The 20,960-nt window shown below is 44.0% G+C and overlaps 1 protein-coding gene across 1 annotated transcript in view; it reads right to left on the bottom strand.

Moving 5' to 3' along the window:
* Nucleotides 1–882: 882 nt before the first annotated feature.
* The window catches only part of ITPRID2 (ITPR interacting domain containing 2), a 37,745-nt gene continuing 17,667 nt past the window's right edge, over nt 883–20,960 (bottom strand). Inside the window, exons 10-18 of the mRNA XM_088526991.1 lie at nt 17,115–17,206; nt 14,277–15,524; nt 11,903–11,983; nt 11,343–11,470; nt 10,202–10,352; nt 9,314–9,379; nt 8,174–8,590; nt 2,528–2,652; nt 883–2,106 (exon numbers count right to left, since the gene is read on the bottom strand). Of these exons, the coding sequence (XP_088383117.1) occupies nt 2,542–2,652; nt 8,174–8,590; nt 9,314–9,379; nt 10,202–10,352; nt 11,343–11,470; nt 11,903–11,983; nt 14,277–15,524; nt 17,115–17,206 (2,294 nt within the window). The 3' untranslated portion in view covers nt 883–2,106; nt 2,528–2,541. The remainder of the gene's footprint in view (nt 2,107–2,527; nt 2,653–8,173; nt 8,591–9,313; nt 9,380–10,201; nt 10,353–11,342; nt 11,471–11,902; nt 11,984–14,276; nt 15,525–17,114; nt 17,207–20,960) is intronic.

Consider the following 20,960-nt stretch of genomic DNA (forward strand, 5'->3'; position numbering starts at 1 on the left):
GGAGTGTCTTTAAAAAGACCACAGTTGTATTAGGATCATAAAAAAAAAAAAAAAGGTCACATGCTCATGTATTCATGCTCTATTTTAAATTACGCCAGACACTAAGCTGCTTTGCATGAATGAAAAATTGGCACTATATTCATTTCTCAGGATATATTAATCACTTGCCTTTGTTTTGTGAAGATCAAATGTTCTTATAAGCCCCAGGTGCTCTGGGATCTTCATTTACCCGAGTGATCTGTCTGGTCAAAGCAAAACCCCTGGCTCCAAACGTGTTTTCCTCTGCTGCTCCACGAAAGCCAGACTCGTCACCTTTCTTGAAATACTGCTTTGAGAAATGCAGGGTTTATATTAACAGTAGAATGTGCTAATTAGTCTGTGTGGGGGAAAAAAGCAGCCTCTGCTACTCCAATTACTGGAGGCAGCTTGGGCCGTCAGCAGCCGCGGGCATCCCGCTCTAGCTGGAGATTCTCCAGGTGCCATTTGGGAATGGAACTACGTTCTGGGACAAGATGCAAACGAAAGCAGCAACCTGCTGCGGCTTACAACCACATATAAATTGCATGCACAAATGCTGCTGGAGTTTATATTTCAACTTTTCAACATGTAGGATGAGACTTTCAAGAAAGCTCTGGCTCTTCTCACAGGGACAATTCTGAAGAGAGGTCAGGAGCAAATTCTTAAGAGCTGAAACAGGAGCCAAGAACTTTAACAGTTTGGTTTTAAAATGTCAACAGTTCTCTTTATATACTTGAGAAACCTGTGATATAAATTTGAGTCCCACAGAACAACTGAAAACTTTCTGAAACCCCAAACCCAAGATTTCATGCCATGTATAGTCATTTATTTTCATTTTGCTTAAAAGTAAAACACTGACAAAGATTATAGGCAAAATAAATATTTTATTGGTTTAATATAGTTTTTTTCTTTTTTTTATTTTTTTAAGAAATCAGCCCTTGTGTGTGTCTTCCTAACACAATTACACAATTAAAATCTTTTAGATAAACTTTTCCATGTGATATTGTTATATTTGAGACTATTTCTGATTAAAGACCTCAACACAGTATAAAGTTTTAGTAGCTGGAAGTGGCAAAGGAGAAAAAAGAAATTCCAAGCTCGGTCAGATGGGATATCACATATCTGCTAAATGTCTACTTGACCACAAAAAACCTCCAATGACTTCCAATTTTCTCCATCGGAACAAACACGTGTTCACTAGGCAAACTGAAAATAGAATCAGTGAAGGATGGGGAAGGAAAAGAAATGTTTCCATCTTCCCCATAATACAAGCAAGGTCATTCAGCCATTCCAAATTATACATCCTAATTGCTTTCAGAATATCAGGACTTCCATTGCATTCTGTTAATATAAAGCAGAAAAAGAACTTTTCTTGATATAATTGCAACAAAGGCTTAAAATAAGGCACTTTTCCACAGAAGGAGGGGCAAACAGTAAGTAAGCAAATAAAATTAGTTAAAAGTTTTCTTCTACACAAAGATAAGGCGTTCAGTGTCAGAACTTTAAGTAGTTTTAAGTAACCTCATGTCATTCTACCACTCTGCTAATAGTAACCTCCCCAAGAATTAACAGCAATTTTTACAACAGGATTTTTCCTTCTTTTGAAGTGGCACTAAGTAACAGCAGTGGAAAAAATTATTGGTTGTTTCAAGCTCTCAAAGTGGATCAGTTATTGCACAATAAATACCTCATAGAGGTCAGTGTTTTTGTTTCTTTGTTTTTTAAAAAGCTAGGCTGAATATTTGTGTGTTATTTATAAATTGTTTATGTCTGGAAATCTTCAAGTTTCATGATACATCACTAAAGAAATTAGCTACATAAAAATTTACAACAGGGACATACAAATAAATACAAAACCTTTTGGACAGCCACAGTTTTGTTGATGCTTTATGGAAAGTAATAAACTAGTTAAAGTGTCTAAGGCTTTATATACGAACTCAAGAGAAAGTATGCATCAGAGAACCAAGCGTTGAATACAGTAGCCTATCTCAGCAGCTTCAACACCTCCTGAAGCAAGAATAGCTTGACACTTTCACCAGTGCATGCCGCTCAAAGCAGAATTCCGCAGCATTTCGGACTACATCCAACCTTACAGAAAAGGGGAAGCAAGATGAACATCAAAATTAGATTTTCGGAAGTCGGCTTGCTGTCAAATGCCTAACTAGATACTTTGCTAATATCCATATCTAAATCAGGCAAGCTACAGACATCTTCTAGCATGATCAATTCACAAACAGAATCACCATGGAGAAGACTGAAAAAAAAGCAAGGACACTACACTAAAACTTGACAGTAGAAAGGACCAAGTTGTAAAACAGTTGATTTTCTGAACTATATAAACTATCCGTGTTCTCTGTATTAAACGAAACTTCAGTTTTGACTGGTCACATTTGAGAGGAAAAGTAAAATCAAAACAAGACTTTAGCTAAGATATTCCATGCAATAAAAATAACAAAAAAGCCCACTTCACTGACCCTTCGAATTGGCCTAGCAGACTCCCAAGAATTACCTGTAGTACTCACTTCACGGTTGTGAATCTTGTTTTGCAGTTGCAGATCTGCTCGGGGACGATACAGCTGCTAACAGCCCACTTACTAGTTCGCGTCGGATTTCACCAACAATAGATTCCTTGATCTGAAAGGGATTAGACAGAGTTTTAAGGTCAACGAGTTATATAACCAAAAGGCTAAAACTGAATAGTATTGCAGACGTGTTTGACATTAGCAACACAAGAACAAATGCAACAGCAGAAAGTCAACATTATAAAAATGCAAATGGAAAAAGTAAGAGGGATTCTCTTGGACAATAATTCTAAAATAATTCTGAAGTTCTTCAAATCTTAACAGTTGTAGACTAAAGTAGCTTATCTTTCCAGATGGAAGTTGTAAAAATAGTGCATCAGAAAATATGTATCAAAAAGCACCACAAATGCACCATTTTCATCATTAGTAGTAATCACTCAAAAGAGAAGACAGGACCTATTTACCTCACAAATTCAATATGTAGGAGGAAAGTTCCAAGTCTTTGAACAGGAGCTGCTGCTTTAATATAAATCAAAGGCAGCTAATCCTAATTACATACTTTTGGCAGCAAAGACAAACAAAGGACTTGAACAATTGCTCACATCATCCTCTGGCCACTGGGATAATAGCTGTGCCAGAAAAGACTATTTTTCACATGATCATGACTAAGTATTTACCCATTAAGTTTTACATAAACAAAAAGAGGAGTCAGTACTAGAAGGCATCTAACTGTGAGTAAGGGCCGAAGAAAGATAGATCACTGAAGCCTACAGTAAAAGAAAAGAAAGCAAGAGGACCCGGGAAAAAAGTAGTTCTGCAATAACATATTATGCTGAAGAGGGGAGGAGGAGGAGGCCATAAGATCAGATGAGTAATATGAGCTGCTCACAACTACAAGAAATCTTCAGTGCCAACTCATTTTTTGAATGGCCTTCACTTAAGCAACCATTAACAAGTCAGATATGGTTATAAGGACAGAGGAGAAGAGCCACAGTGAAAGAATCGAAGCAGGAATAGAAGCTGGACAGGCAGGGTCAGTAGCATTAATCATGCAGGTTAAAGTTTTCTTTTTCTTACAAGAAGGACAAGTAGATTCTTAGGTTAAAATAAATAAGTAACCAAAAGCAAAACAAAGCAAACAAAAAAAAAATTGCTGTCCATAGTGTCACTTCACAAAGCAGCTTTTCAGGCGGTAAGTAGCTGTAATGAACATGAAATGTGACAACAGAAAAAAAATGCTAATGCCAGTTTTCCAGTAATAAATCCCTTTTATGTTCCAATATCCCACTAATACCATGGGAATCACATTTACTCAAATGGGGCCTTTCTAGAGACCCTGCCTCTCTCTGTGGCACTCTGGACATCTCGCAATTATTCTTGTCTGTCTTTCAAGAGGAGCTCCCCTCTTCCTTCCTGGTGCGTCAAGAGGATTAAGCAACAACGTCAGAAGGGTGGCAGCAGAATTAGCAAAGGGTTATTTATCCCCTTGTCCTCATTGGCAAGCAATTCAATCCCTAAACCATTAGTGGCAAAGTTCCTCATTTCGTTATCGCCCTGAAACAAGAAGTAGCTCAGGGAAGGCAGCTCGACTGTTTGCTGATTAACAGACAAAAGAAAAGCCAGTGTGTAACAAAACCCGTTCCTCTGATGGTCACAAATTCTGGGGTTGCCATGCAAATGCACACACACACATGCAAAGCTTGGGGAACACTGTCAATTTAATGAGCACCTTTTGGATTTAAGAAACATGGAAATACACCAGGAAATTCAACAGGAGAGAGCAGTGACAGACAGTTTTGTGAGAACCATGCACTCCCCTGGCTATCTGGCAGGTCACTGCCATCCTTCTCCCTCCACTCCTTTCACAGGTTGGCGTCCTGAATGCATTACAAAATATGCACCCTGTGCCCTTCCCTAACAGGATAGCTAAAAATAAACACCACTTTCCACAGCAAACCGATAAAAGCTTCCCGAATTAGCAACGTAAATGGTCTAGCACGACAGACAGTCTTGTGACAAGGCCTGGACTAGAAGCGAAGCAGCTCCCGCGCTCTTCACGGCCTTTCGCACTCAACCTTGGCAAAGGTGCCCATCACCCCGGGCAAGCGCTGTGCCCCTCCAGCTCCCCCGCCTCCTCCAGCCGCCACCGCCTCCTCACGGCGCCGACCCCTGCGCTGACTCGGTCCCATCCGCGCGTGACAAGCGCCAATATTTGTCTTTGTGATTACGAACGACGTAGGACAAGGTGCAGCCTCCCTTCCCTCTGCGCAAAGCACAGCAAGGACCCAGCAGGACCAGAGACGCCAGCAAAGACCCCCCCAGGGCTTCAAGGAGCTGAACGGAAATGTCATTGTTTCAAAGAGGGGAACCCACTTTGATGCAGTGCATTAATGCAGTGCCACACATCCAGGCAGTTTTACTACAGTAAACCAGTACTGCACCATTACCACAATATGGTCTTGCCACTAAGTAGCAAACTCCTTAATGCCCCATCCCGGCTCTGTGAGAGATGGGCTCTTCAGTTGGTGCTGGGGCGGGCACATAAGTCTTTTCACTTTCCTCATACTCACGACTTGCAGTATCTTTTGCACACAGAATTACAAAGACTATCTGTTACCCCATTTTCTTCTTAGGCCACTTATTTGCAGCAGTAAATGGTGAGTTTTTATGCCCACATATTGTGTGCTAAGTCCAAGAGCCTCTGCAAGGGAAGTGGTTCAGCATTTTTTGATCAGTGTTGAAATTGAACCAATGTAGATTTGAACTGGAAAGAGAAAAGGTAGAGACTCTCTATCAAATCATCTATCAGTTCTAAAAAGCTCTTAAAAAGAGATGCTGACAGGAAATCATACATTTCTTTAAGATATAACTCCACAGAGTGTCATTTACAGTGCAGAACCATTAGTCAAGACAAAACCCACACTACTGCTGGACAGAAAGCTTTCCAACACGTGCTGCACTGCACAAGAGCCCAGTGAGGTGGCCAGCCTGGCTACGCTCCTTCTAATACCGGATCCACAAGCCAAGTAATAAGCATTTCATGTGGGATTCCTGTGGGAGTCAGGCCACGTTTTCACCAAAATAAGAGGACCACTGTTTGGCATTTTAACATTTTACATTGTTGTAGGCTTTTCCGTGGGAGTCTGTCCATTAACACCAAAAATTAGCATCAACATTTTTGGATTTTTTTTTTTTTGTAAGCCAGCAAATAGTCACAGGTCAAAGCTCACAAACATTACAGTCCACCCAAGCATCCTCTGAAACACTGCTGAGCTTCTCTTTCCTCACCACAAGGTCAGGCAGCCACTGAGAATGGGAGCAATAAGCAATGGTTTAGCATTTGGACATGCCCATAGCAAATGTGCACACTAACAGATTTCTTTCTTTGAACAAAACTGGAATTCCTTGGGTAACAATAGGGCTACTTAAAGAAGACACATTTCAAATTATGGTATGCTTTAGCTCTTAGGAGATACAAAAGATTTTCCTGTGCAGTGTTTAATAGCATATGCAGACTCTGCAAAAATCAGCACATGCTTCCAGCCAATGCATCTTCACTCTGACACACAAAACTCCCCATTTCAGAATTGAAGCCAGTCTGAAACCGGCTGCCAATACAGCCAAAGTGGGGAACAAGTTTTCTGTGCGCTCAAGCATTTGTGAAGTGAGTCAGGCTCAGTCATTTCTTTGCTGACTATTCACATTTGAACACTACTCTCTCCGTTCAGCACAGATTCTTCTGGAGTTACAGGGCACGCAGCATCGTGCAACCCAAAGAATATGCTCTGTGCTAAGAGAACACACCTTTATTTGCTACCAATTAATAATGTTGAAGAGGAACTTTCACATAGGAATAATCTCAGAAAAAAAAAAGTGTTGACTGAAGTAGCTCTGTACCTTGTCTCCAGGTCCCTTTATTGCCTCTGCTGCTGTTACGTTTGAATTATAGCTCTCCCCATCTCTCTTGACAGCACCCAACCACGAACCACTCCTCTGAAATGCAAGCTTTTATAGAAGGGCTGGACATGATGCAAATGCAATATCCTGGTTTCACATCAGAATCAACAACAAAGTACAAGACGTGAGCAATCTCATGTGCGATGCTCTGAGCACTAGGCTAGGAAGCTCTTTAAAAAAAAAAAAAAAAAAAAGAGGGAGGATGAAAAGAAAGCAAATGGGCTGAAAACTGAAAGAATCTGGGATGCCTGGGCAGATTTCATGACATCTCCATATCAAGGCCCTTCCCAAGGCTCCTTCTTACTCCAGCTACTTTGGGAAGACCGAGGAGGGCACGGAGAGAAGCCACACGCCACTCTGCCACACTCCTTCCTTCCCCAGGATCCCAAGCAGGGGTGTAACACTGCAGCACCACCAGCTGCACCGCAAAACCCAGCAACGACAATGTCCCTCAGCCCTCGGCGCAGCACCCAGCAAGGAGGCCCCGAGCCCAGCGCTACCCACGGAGCAGCGCCCGCACTCCAGGGCAGCTCCGCACCCCCTAAGTCACCCCCGCCTCCGCGGAGGGCCGAGGCGCCGCTCGGCCCGGGCAGGCCGGCGCCTCACACCCGCTGCGCGGCGGCGGTGTGCGCAGGCCGCGGCAGCTCGCGCAGCACCAGGCCTGAGCGTTACTGCAGCAGGAGCCGCTACTGGGGAGGGCTCGGAGCTGAAGTAAGGCTCTGCGGCCCAACAAACCTCGCTGGGTAAACGCTAAGCGACTACGCCCGGCCGAACGCACGGGGAGGCAAGTCAAGAAGGCCTCTCCACTGCGCAGGGACAGGCACAGCAGACTCTTAGGGTCACACAGGGAGCAAGGGGAGCCTTACGGCAAAGGCCATGGGTTCCCAAACCCCACTTCTGCACTGATGACAGATACACTACATTCTTGCACTGGTGCTGCTTTTGCAAGACAGTTTCTTTTGCTTCTTTTTCCCATCTACACTACTTGTCATAGGCTTCTTTTTGTGCCATTGAAAACAAACAAATACAAAAAAAAAAAAAAAAAAAAAACACAAACAAACCCCCTCCCAGTTTTAGTCCTGTTTTCTCACCTGGCCTTTGGGAGCCAGGCAACCCTTCACTGGCAGCCAAAAAAAACTCATCCAAAATCATCAGTCTTAATGTCTGAAATAACTGCTCATCTAACCTCAGTTTGCTTTAGTTATACTCAAGAATTGTTAGTGGTTTGAGAAGAGGGACTAGCAAAGTATTTTTAATGTTTACTACAGAGTTGTTTTAGAAATGATATTTCATCAAATTAACTCCAGAATGGCATTTCTGCATGCAAACATGACAGAATTTTTCACTTAGGAATCTGAAAACCTACCAGTCAGCCAGTATTTGAGATTGCAATTTCTTTCTCATCTAGACTTACAGGAGTAACTAGCTACTTATGTGCTAACTACTATCCCTAAAAAAATGTCTATTGCTTTGGACAATAATATTATTGTGGCTTGGACATCTAGTGACAAAAACACTGTGACTGCAAGCCCTGAGGCTTTAAAGAAGGACAGTAATAATACTGAGCCTTGGCTTGAGAAGAGACAAAACTCCAGCGGTCAAGAGTTAGAGAGAGGCTAACTTTCAACTTCAGTAAACAGTTCAAAATGTCTGAGATGCAGAGCTTCTCTCCTCACCTCTCGTATGACCTGCTGAAGCTCCTCCTGCTCCACGCTCTTGTGGATTTCATCAACTGAAGGCACCAGCGGGACTTTTTCAAGTTTGCTGTGTTCCACCTCTGCCTTGGAGTCCACCAGCTCCTCGGGGCTTTCTGCTTGCTGCCCAGCACCTGCTCTCACAGGGGGAGCTGGCGTTAAGGCCACAGAGGCTCGGTATAACTTCTTGCTTTGACTCTTGGACTTTCCTGTTAGCTCAGAAGATCCACCACCAGCTTTCCTACTCGCATGACTGGAGCACACTGAAGAAGAATCAGAGTTTCCATGAGAGAACACAGACTCTGAACCCTCTGCTGGCAGAGTTTCCAGTCCAACATCTCCCAGTCCTAAACCCAATTCAGACTTCAGAAATGACTGCTCTCGAATAAGCTCAGAGACCTAAGGATTCAGAAAAGAAAGAACTCCGATTGAGCAATAAGCATTAAAAACAAACAAAAAAACCCACAAAACAAAAAAACACCACACACACATGTAGACACAGCTAAGCCTTATTATTTATTCCATCACTTACTCATTCTCTCCATGTAACAAATACAGATATAAAATAAACATATACTTTGCTTCATGACTGAAAAGAGGATCATAAAAAGGAATAGGCTTTTTTGAACGCCAAAACAAATAAGCACTGTGGCAGCTCCCCAAGCCACTGACTTTTGCAATATGGATGCATCCTGTCAGAACCATTGACAAGAGAAAAACATAAAGGCTTGATTTGTTTTAGCAAAGCAAAACAATTCAAGTCTGTTCACTTTTTTTTTTCCTGCAGTCTTTGAACTACTTGCCTTCAGTAGCTTGGGAATTTACACAGGACTCCTAGCATAATACTCTCAGAAAAATAAGAGATGATTTTCCTAGCAGAATAGCTTCTACATATTCCTCTTAAAAACAAATGAGCCTCCACAGCCATCTTCACTTAGGTTAACTTTGCTTAAGAGGAAATGCAGTTGTGCTCAACAGAACTCAGGACCTTCATTAAAAACCCTCAGAACTACTCAAAACCCAAATTCTCTGAAATGGATCAATCTCTTGAATGAATGAATCTCTTACAACTTTCCTTCAGAATTTCTTTAATAAAATAAAATAAAACATGCAGCTACTTACGGGTTCAATGACATTCAGTGGAGAAGGGCATGAAAGATTATCAGTACTTCTGCTGCCATAAAGACCCTGAAAAATTAAATCAAGTTAAGGCATTTAGGTTTTTCTTTTTTCCACAGCTGTCAGAAGCTAATATTTAAACACACCATGTCACAGACGACTTTCTGTACTTGGAACCAGGAAATAAAGCTGGTCACAGAAAGTTTATTTCAGTCATTTTTAAAGCCCTCTTCTATAAAAGGATTTACAAACACAAAGATATTTACATGGTTAAAAGAATGCATGTTTGGCTTGGAATCAGAGTAATACCATACTTTCCTGTTCTTCATTTTTTTTTTCCCAATCACAAAATACTGAAGAGGAAGATGGGGCCGGTGCTGCCTCTACAGAAGAGGACTGGCTAAGAAAGAGAAATGAAGCCCATGAAGGACATATGATACTTTTTGCCTGTGTTGCTTTTGTTTGGGTGGTGACAGAGCTGCAGCTGAAGAACAGGACCAGTCTTTTGCTAAATGAAGAGGAGAAAAAGTCTTTTCCTCCTCCTCTTAGCTTCTATGGGAGTGACTTTGTGAGCAGAGCTTCTCCCCTTGTTTGGCAGGGAGCCACACAGCCATCTGAGCAGATGTGGAAGAGCAGAGGAAAAAACCTGAAGACGATAGTACAGCGACCAGCAGAGACAAGACCTACCCATCGTACTTTCCATGGATGGGCAGAGCTGGGGTAGTACAGCCTATCTCTTGGGTCAGAAACACCACATATTTCTCATCTTTCTGCCTTCCTTTCACAAGGAAGGAGATCAGTATAGGTAAACTCCAGATGGACTGCAAGAGATATCTGAGATCCAAGACCTGAATTTCATTCTAGATGGAATGCTGCAAAAGTGATACCTACCATATGTGTCTGAGGTCTGTAAGGTGAAGACATGTGCAGACTTCTCAGCTGGTCTTCCAAAGCCAGCAGACGTTCTTCTAGCTGCATTTCTAGCTCCTGTAGCTCCATGCGGACAGATTTCCTCAAGCTCTGTAGCTGATCAGCTTCATATCTATATAAAATTCATTACAAAAAGAGCAACAGCATTCAGTGCACTCAGCTGCGCTTTGAGGAAGACGTGAATAAAGGACTTCATGTAAGAGAACTCAGACTGCAACACAGAAAATTCTTCTTTCACAGAAATCAGTAGAAAGCCCTAGACAGAAGGGAGGTCTTCCTACACTTAAAAGAAGCACAGTATAGAGAAAACTATGCAGCAAGATGCTCCATAAATTTTAACTTTAAACACTTAAATATATGCAAACAGAAGAAAACAGATCCAATTAAAAACTGCAACAACAATCGCAGAGGAACACAGCAATCATATAACACTTCGTCTGCATGGTTCTAATTGCCAAGCCAGTAGCAGCTACAATTTGGTAAGGATGCTATCATCCAAAGAAGGCCAACTAATTTCTAATGTATTTACTTTCAAAGTGAATTAGTTAAGAGCTGATTCAATGATATAATGTAAATAAATAAGCAATTTTGAAAATTGTTTAAGATCAATTGCATGAGACTCTTGCTGCAACTGGTGAACACAAACACTTAGAGCCAGACTAACAGATGCCATTTGTAACTTGCTAAGTGGAATCTGTGGGTTGGAAAAGCGACTGAATGCTCACTGTTCACTGAATGCAAGCTGTTCATTATTTATAGAAATCTACTAAGATGGCAGAAAAAATAAGCCTGAAATCTTTAAGACACTTTTTAAACAAACATTTCATGCTAAAAGTCAGTAAAACCAAGTAGGAAAAGGAAGAAAAATAAATAAATAAACAAACTAATGGGAAATATAAATTAGAACAGAACAGAGGGGAATAAACTCTGGAATAATGAGTTGTAAAATAAGACAGTAAACAAAAGTTTTTGGCAAAAACTCAGCTCCAGCCCTTTTAAAACTGAAACTAACAGATTTTTTTTTTAGTGTGATTTGAGCAGCAGAGTACATTTCTTGCAGTGACTAAGTATGATCTCTCTCTTTTTTAGAGGACCAGATTACCTTTCCTCTTCAGTCATGTGCTGATAGACCGTGGTCTGTTGACGTAACATGGTCAATTCCAAATCCATCATTTGGGTTCTGAATAAGTTTAGATTTCGCCTCACCACTTGTAGCTCCTGGAAAGTATTCTAAAAAACAGAGAAAGATCAATCTTTAAAAATCCTTAATAAAAAAAAAATAATAAAGATTCAGGTTCTGTAACTGCATTTGCACACATATTCCCTCAGAGTCAAGCATAATCTCACCAATTTCTGTATACAAAGGTTGTGTGGTAGAACCTCACAACAGTTCAAAAAAAACCCAAAACTCATTCACTTTCATTGCCTACTCATTCATTTCATTTTTAGACATATCATACAAAGAGCCGCATGAAAGCCAAAAGGAATTTACTTAAATGTGCAGAACTACAGTTATTTTCAGGATGGAGCCCTTTGTGGAGTCCTATCTCTTTAGAGCAAAGCTTGGGAATTGCCCCAAGTTAGCCCAGCTTGTGGCACATTCAAGGCGCTACCGTGTGCTTCGCTTTGACTGAAAACCACCGTGTGAACAGGGTCACTTACTTCATACAGAGGTAGAATGGATGATCTCTGAGTAGTGTAACTGGTGGCGGCTGAAAGATCATGACCTCTCATCACTGGGTACTAGGAAAGAAGCAACCGTTTGAAATGAGAACACCGAACAACTCTTACACACTCATCTTCTCAAATGCTCACGTACTCCAACAGCAGACACTATTAAAACAACATCCTTCTGGTTCTGCGTTTTCCACTATCCATAAAGCTGTTGGAACAGGAAAAGGAAACTTTGCAAAATGGCAATGCCAGCTCCAAACTGAAGCATATGCAAAGTTTAGCAATGCTAGCATGTTGAAGCTGAAAACCAAATGATTCCCATCTGATACAGTAAGCAGGAATAACATTTTTTTTCCTTGCTTCAGGCATGTATGCCTGAAGATGCACTAATCTCAATTGTCTGAGCTAACGATAAAAAGAAAATTGAGTTAAACAAATGTAAGTGTCCCATTTTCAAATCATGATCACAGTCATATTCCTTGTGTGGTTTTGCTCAGTTTTAAGGGTTCTTTTGTTGGTGGTGGTTTTATTTTATCTCAATCTGCTTCCATCCAAGGACCCTTTCATGCTAACAATCTCCTAGGAAAACAAAATTGTTAAAAGAAATTCTATTTGCATGTTGCATCAACCCATGGAGCAACCAGACAAAATTCAGGGGCTGTTACATGTAGAGACATGGCACAAAGAACAGTGGAAACGGCTAAAATATTTACCTTTTCAATCATGAAAGAGAGCTTGTTCAATATCATTTTAAAAGAATTCAAAGGACTATTGCCACGCCATGGAAAAATTGAAGCATATCCATTTGATCAGAGGAGTTTTGCTTCAACATGATCACACCAAGGAGTTGTTTTGTTTTTCCTCTCCCAATTTTCTCTGTTCCTTGTTCTACCAGGAATTTATCTGCTCCTTTTTATTCCTTCCTAAACCCAGGATCGCCCATTGGGAACACCTCAGCTATTTCTCTAACAGGCCGAGTATGTTGTGGGCCAAGCACAAGCTCAACTGCAGAAACAGGGGCAGCAAATAACAACATATTTAAAGCAAGACATTCTCATACAAATCCATGTACTGGGAAGTGCCAAGCCCCCAAAACAGAACTAGTCTAGACAAATTACACTCGAAGCAGCACAAAGGGGATATGAGCTGTCATTATCTCCATCAATACCATTTTATTAATTGAATTGGCATGAGCATGACATAATTCAGAGGTTTCAACTTCAGTGGGTTAGACAGCACAGCCTAAGTGGTAAAAACACTTCAGCACACTACAATCTTACACATAGCAGGCCAGCAACTGGCACACACTGGGGAATTTAACAGAGGGGCAAATTCTGCAAGCTCTTCCTCCGAGGCAGACTGTCCTTTTCCTTGAAGTGTGTCATGTCAAGCTAGCTCCAAGTCACAAGGCCAGCTGACACAACCCGAGTTAGGTTGGACTAGACCACTAGACCTTGCCTTTGACAAGGGACAAACCAAGGCAATGTGACTAAAAAACACCCCCAAGGCCAACCTCCTGCAAGAGGGGGCAGGCAGACAGGTGCTTGCCATTGGATTAACCCCCAGGAATCACTGAAGCTCTGCAACTCCATAGTCCTCAGGTGGTTGTATATAAACAAGCAGAGCCTGCAACTGCTCTGGAGCTCTATTCTGAAATGCTGGAGGCGGCAGAGCTGGCAAGCAGCCACGAAGGAGCAACGCATGGCAGAATCTTGCCTTCTAAAGCATTTTCCCTCTGCCCCCGAGTACCCTGAGTAATAAGAGGGCCAAAATTTCACACACTGTGACAAAGCTAGTTCAGGTTGATGACTTCAGGATCCTGCGGACTAGTTCCCCAGCTGAACATGCAAAAGGTTGGCATGAAACAGCCCAGAAATGTACATGCAACAGGCTGACATCGCTGCACTGCTATCACCAGTGCAGCCATGGCATTTGCAGTAAAAAAGGAAGTTTCTAACAGCTGGATGGAAAATATGACAAAGAGAAGAGACAGGTTAAGGGATTCTGAAAGGCTCTGTGTGATTTCAAATCTAAAACTAATTATTATCACCTTAAAAACAGACAAAAAAAACACAGCTATGAAGTATACAGTGCTCCTCTTCCCACCCAATAATATCTATAAAAGTAAAAAATCAAAGAGAGAAAAAAAATATGTAGTAAAGCAGTGGAGAGTTGATCACCTGCCACCTCCACAAGCAGCAAATCAAAAGTGTGCAAAGTGTTGTTCCCTCCTTCCCTGTGTCCCTCTATCTGCAGCAGTACAAGAGGAATGTCAGGGAACATATAAAATCAGATTAATAGTTTTGATACAGTAAGCAACCCCTTTGCCCCACACTGCTGCTCTGCATTTGTTCCTTCTCACCTGAGAGAGATTCTGCAGAGAGTTCCTGATATCGTGCAGGACTCTGCGCAGCTGCATCTCCACGGTGGAGGGCGGATTGATGGCGTGAGGCCGGTGGGAATATCCAGGGTGCCTCGGGGAGAAGGGACAGCCGAAGGGGGAGAGCGCTGCGCCGAAGGAGGAGCCCGAGAGGCTTGGGACACTGTGGGTGCTCAGGGTCCTCATGTGCTCGCAGAGAGGCCTGTCCTGCCACTCAGAGGGAAGCGAGTGGAGAGAACAGACCGACTGGGACATGTGTGCAGGGATGTGCAGTGGGCAGCTCTGTACCCTGCTGTGACCGAGCTCCTCGGGCAGTCTGCTGGGCCCGCTCTGGGACATTTCTCTTTTGGAGGATGAAGGAGCAATGAACAGGGTGGATTTGCACACAGGCTGACTGGCAGCTGGCTTATCCTCCAGCTTGTCCTTCTCAGATGTCAGGTTCTCGTCATCCTCCACAGGGGTGTACTTGTAGGTGAAAGAAGGAGGACTGCACAAAGTCTCTTTTCCTGGAGCTAGCTGGACGTTCACAGAGGACACCACCCTCACTGGATTCAGCAGGGCAGTTGGGAGAGACTGAGACCGCCTGAGGGGATAGCCCGTCTCAGCAAACCAGCACCTCTGCTTCCTGAGGAGGTCCTTGGACTTAAGCAGGGTGCGTCCTGCCCTGGAATCAGACGTGCCAACAATCTTCATCTGGGCTCTCTGCAGTGCCACGTGGACCCTGTCCACGGAGGAAGGCGACGAGTCACCAGCTTCAAGAGATTCCACTGGCTTCAGAATATGGTGTGTTTGGTACTGAGGAAATTCAAATGTGCTGCTTTTGTCAAGGTCACTGTCATCACTGCCTTCCTCCAGTAGCTCCAGCTCTTTTTGCTCACCGGAAAGGCCTTCCCCTTTGGAGCTGACCTCTGCCTGAACTGTCTCTGGTGTATGAGATGACTTGCTTTCTCCTTGCATTTGTTCAGTTTCAAATTCAGGAATGCTTTTACTGTCTTTCCTTCTGTTCTCAGAAGGTGCCTCTATCTTTTGTCTCTCCATTTCAGAGAGAACGTCCTCTTCTTCCTCATCATCCTCTTCATCTTCCTCCTCCTCCTCCTCCTCCTCAAACTTATTGAAAAAGAGCAGTTCCTTGGCTATGGGCGTCTTCTGCTCCTCGCTGTGCGACGTCACCGTTGTCTCGCTGTCACAGCTGTCCGCGCTGCTTCCCATGCCCTGCAGCGACTCATGAACCTGCGGAAGACGAGGGCAGTGAGCACAGGCGGGACTCGAGCGCTGCCTCCCGGCGAGGCAAAACAGCCCAGTTCACACTCCCCGGGCACTGCAGTAGGCAGCGGAAAGAACAACCCAAAATGCACTCAGCGTTCCAGAGAAACCCAGGACCGGGAACGAGGAGGCCAACGCAGGTGAGGCAGGTTGGAAGCACACCAAAGCGCAGGGGCTGCATCTAGGGCTTCGGTTCAGCACTGCTGGCTAGGCTGGCAGTCGGCAACATGGACAGCGGAGCGAGGAGAATCGCTGATCCTCGCGAAACCGCCACCACAGCGCAGGGCTAAGAACGGGGGAAACGGCCTGGTTTACATCACAGAACCCTCCGAGATGAACGGTTAGGCCTCACATCAGGCAGCTAATCTCTCCTGAGACTGAGCTGAAGACTGCATCTGTCTTAGAAATCTTTATTTTTGTTGCCAGAGATGAAGGGAAATACGGCTCCACTCTTTCAGACATCTGGATTTCAAAGGAATGCTTTGGGTGCAAGAGTCAATTATTTAACAGTAGATGGCACTAAGTTACTATACTTTTAAGAAACAATACACACCCCCCCATCCCCTTCATCATCTTTTCACAGGTTGTTCATCAGCTGCCAAGTTCTCATTTTCCTAGTCTAATCACTCATCTGTATTTTCTAAATTCAGCTATGTACTTAGTCTAAATAAAGCAATTAAGGTGGCAGAAGAGAGCCTAACAGCTCCAAAACTCACACACTCAAAATATCTATTCAAAAGAGAATAAAACAGAAAAAATATTGCTTTATGACCAACACAGATAAACTCCATTAGTTGAGACATGAAACTCGGTTGCAGCATGCTTAAACAGGTTCTGTTATCAATCTAAAAATCACTCCGAAGACCAATAACATCTCCATTCTGAGACTCCTTCTAACCTGCCCATCAACTTCTGTGCAATCCCAGCTTAGAAGAGCATAAAACAGTATCTAAAACTGCAATGCTCATTTCAAAGACCATGGTCAAATAAGGCTCATGATCCAAAGGAACTGGAACAAAAACGAACATTGGATTTCAGACTGACTAAACATTTGTATACATTCATAGCAAAGTCAGCACAAAAAAAATCTTCTCACTTTCTGTCAGCTGCTGAAGTTGATGAAAACAATAGAAAAAATATGCAAAAAGAGTAGGAAGGCAAAAACAATAAAGAAAGGAAATTAACAGCAGAAAAGCCACATTCTTAAACTCTTCTTTCATATTCCTCCTTATTCACTTGGCGTTATGAGAGGAAGGGACTGGTTCTGGAGTCTTGGCCAATAGCAAAGGATACAACAAAAACCATGAACAGGAAGCCATGAATTTAAAGCTTACTCCAGATCCCAGTACGCTCAGCTTATCCTACTAGGAGGGCTTTCGATTTTTAAGCCAGTTCTACAAGGGACTTAGCAGGTCGAATCTTGAGCGTGCAAAGTTATCTGAGGATCTAGACTGATTCAGGATAGAGGCCAAACACCAACATGTCTCCTCCTCCCCACGGCCCCCACTGTACCACAATGATTTGTAAGTATTTCAAGCCACGATACAAGACGCTTACCTGAAGGTGATTAAATGAAAAGCAATCCGTGGAGGAATCCTCTGCGAAGCCGCTGCTATCGGAGTGCTGGCTAGCAGTCCGTAACAACTGATCTATTTTAAAAGAAAGTAAAACCCAGCTGTAATTACTTGACAAATCCCAACCTTTTAAGCCCAACTACATTTAATACATGCTTTTCTTTTACATCGCAAGTAGCAGATGTAGATAATAGAATTCTTTCTCAAATTCATCATTGAACAATTCAGAAAAATAAGTAGTTTGTTTCAAGCATATAAAGCACAAAACCTTTTCTCATACAAAGCTCAGCTTGTGAAGTTTCCAGCCTCAGCGGAACAGCAATCACCTTCCACATTTTTGTTTCTTGTGCTGTGGAAAAGAAGCCCCATTCCACTGACTCTCCTTCCACAGAGCTGACCTACCGGTCACAGCTGATACGCTGTCCAAGGAGCAGCTGCTTTTGTGCTACTGACACGCGCTGACCTGCCGCGCGCCCCGATCGCAGGGACGTGGGTGACCACCAGTATCCTGCCAGCCGTGCCCACGCAGAGGAATAAACAACACGAGCAGAGGGGACGCGGCCCTCCCCAGACTTCAGTAAGCGACGGGCTGGGCCGTGAACGCCGCTGGCAACTGCGCTGCTTGCCCGGCTTGCAGGGCACAGCACCAGCGCATCAGCAGGCAGCCTGCCGAGGCACATCCCGGCGCTCCAGAGAGGGGCCTCCTGCTTGCCCTTCTCCTCGCACCCTAGCTAAAGGGCTTGGGCAGCCCGCGAGCCTCGGCGCTGCCCGGGGGAGGTTTCCTGTGGCGCCAGCCCCCTGCGGATCCCCAGGATCCCAGGAGATCCCCAGGAGCTCTGCAGCAGCGGGACACGCGGCCAGGCCTCGCTGCCTCCTGCACGCCTGGCAAGCGCAGGGTCCACCTCGTGGCACCACAAACAGGTCGCTTAGCCAAGTGGCAGCCTAGGGAGCAACAACCGCTTCTCAGCACCTTTTTTTTTGGAAGAGCCCGGATGTGGGACGAGGCCGTAGCGGCCGTAGCCTCTGCATCCCTGCCTCCTCTCAGCCCTGGCCCTGGAGCGACTGCGCTCGGGAAGCGCTGTGCCGAATTTCGCCCCACATTCCTGCAACCACAGAACTGTCATCATATAATTAATCCCAGTTCATAGCTCAATGCATTGGAATGCACTGTGAAAAGTGTTTTGAAACTGCTGGATATTCAAAAACATTTTTTTTCCTTACATTAATTTTGATGAACACTTCACTAAGGCAGGAATAAAAGCCTGCATATGCCCAGAAGCTTGCAAATAACCAAACAGGCCAACTACCTTGTAAAACCTTGGCATCAGCCACCACATGCAGCGTTTGGTGGGTGCCTTTCCAGGGTGCTGCTGTTCCATTATCACGGCAGCCACCAAACCCTGTGATAACAAACATTATTTTCCCTCCAGCTGCCACCAAAGGCAATGGAAACGACTTCACTTAAACTGGACAAGTTCTCATTGAGTGCCCAGTACAAGTCATACCCCAGGGATCGTGCCAGCAGCAGGGCTGCACGGCCACTGCAGCTGTGGGGGAGCTACCAGCTTCTCCGCAGTGAATAATCACAGATTTTGGCCTCCTCGCTGTCTCTTTCCCCATTTGATGGATGCTAGTTTAAATGCAAAAAGGACCTTTCGTGAAAGCCTTAGCCCCACAGGATAGATTCCATATGGTGCAGTCAAAGGAAGTTAGCCACGTGTGTCCTGGGATCTGCTTTCACGAGCATGAAGTTTATTCTGCTCAAGAAAAATACTGACCTGCCCTTTTACTTCCTTCTCCGTCAGTATTTCCTTCGCAGCCACAAACAAACAAAAATTCTCTCCTCAAATCAATTCTTGCTCTGCTGGGAGGCAGTACTAAAGTCAAAATCAGTGTATTAGATCATTTTCCACAAGATTTGTTGTGCACGCACATGCCTTGACAGCCAAGCGGGCAGGATAGGATGCATGCCGAGATTCTTGCAGAGCCTGAAGGAATTAGGTGTCACAAAGGCTGTCCAAAAGACACATCCTTCTTACAGACATCTTTTTTTTTTGTGTTGCAAAGGTGCTAGAAATGTTTGGAATGTTTTAAAGCTAATCAGAGAATGCATTTTTTTTAAGCATTGTAAGTTGTTTTCTACCACAAATCTCCTTTGCCTCTTGCATGTTCTCCAGAGTGCTCCACTACCTCACTCTCATGAAAACATAGCAAACACTTTAAGGATCCCTGCTACTTCTGCAGTGAAATGGCTTCTGTTTGGCCAACGTATGGCAGAGTTCAGCACTGTACGAATCAGAGATATTTGCTATTACATTGGAATACGCTGATATGTAATGGTACCCCACCCTCCTCGTCAGCTACTGATCCAGATATTTGACCCACTCTAGGGCTCTTGGATGTCTCCAATTCAGGCAGCTGAGGGCGAAGCATTAAAAAACAAAACAGCCAGCAATAAATTACATCCAGACTCTTGGCAACAGAGCGTCTGAAGAGAGGCAGGTTGTGATCAGACAGGACTCCGCTCTCTTCATCTTGAACTCCATACCAAGGGCTGGGCTGTAGAGGCTCAGATGGCTTCACCCCTTGCCTAAGGGAAACGTGAACTGGGCTGTCTCCCCAGTCAGGTCCATAAAGACAGTTTCCTCCACACAAAGCCAAGGAACACAACAGCACAGCACTCTGCTCTGATCTCAGCAGCCTTGCAAGGACCCCACTAATGCAGCTGTACCTGCCACAAGGTCACTGCACAAGGGCCACCGTGCGGGCCGGGCTAACCCACGGCCACGGAGAGGAAACCTCCTCATCGAGTGGGACGCGGCCAGGGCCAGCACAATAAGGAACGTGTGGGAAAAGGAACCAGGCAGCATGAACCAAAACCAAAAATATATAAAAAGGAACAATCAAATGCACGTCCCAGTTGAACTGAATACAAAACAAAAACGTCCTCGGGATGATTGTTTTAGGCTCTATAAAGCAAGAAAATATTTTTAGGTGCTGAATACATGCCAGAGAAGCGTGGGTACTCAAAATATACCAAGGAAGCTGACAAAGTTCTAAACAAAAATGGATGATGAAGAAACAAGCCTGTGGTTTATGAAACACAAGAGTACAGATTAATCGTTATCACATAATGCAATAAATCAGTGTTATCTATTGCTCAATAATATTCATCTACCAGAACCACTCCTAAACAGTCCCATCAAGTACTTGTTTTAAATGCTCTGGATCACTACTACTGACTTACACAAGGAGGATAAGCCTACAGAAGCTGCCTGCAAAGCCTTAGTAACATTCAAGACTCTTGCAGCTGCGGTACTGGCAAAGCTCTAATGTACTTAACAAAATTGTTAATGAATTGACCTTTCCAGCTTGGCTGCAAAGCATCCCGTTAGGGGATTCAAGGTACTGCTGCCCCTTTTCCCACCTTTGTCAGGTGGCACCACAGGACCAGCCACATCGGCCCGCAGTGAGCGCTGCCAAGAGGCTCCTCAGGGCTCCTGAGGATTCCCCAGCTCCTGCTCAGCTCAGCGCAGGCTCCGCCACATACAAATCCCGTTCCAAGTGATTCCCTCTCACTCCCACACCTCCCGTCTTCTATGGAGCTGCACCTATAGAAAGCTACAAATACCCAAATTCAGTAAAGGACAGAACGGGCAGGTAGGTGTTGGTCACTTCTAAGGACCATATTCTCAAAATTAACTACTGCTTTTTCCTATCAATGCGAGGCACCTTAGCAGAAACAGCTCTGTGGCTATTCAAAATGTCACACGGCCACGGATGTCGGTACCCAGACACGCACAAACCCCAACACTTGGAGAATACTTTG

Source organism: Tinamus guttatus, unplaced genomic scaffold (genome assembly GCF_059628265.1).
Source record: "Tinamus guttatus ecotype Peru unplaced genomic scaffold, ASM5962826v1 Tinamus_guttatus_pri_ptg000260l, whole genome shotgun sequence".
NCBI classification, from domain to species: Eukaryota; Metazoa; Chordata; class Aves; order Tinamiformes; family Tinamidae; genus Tinamus; species Tinamus guttatus.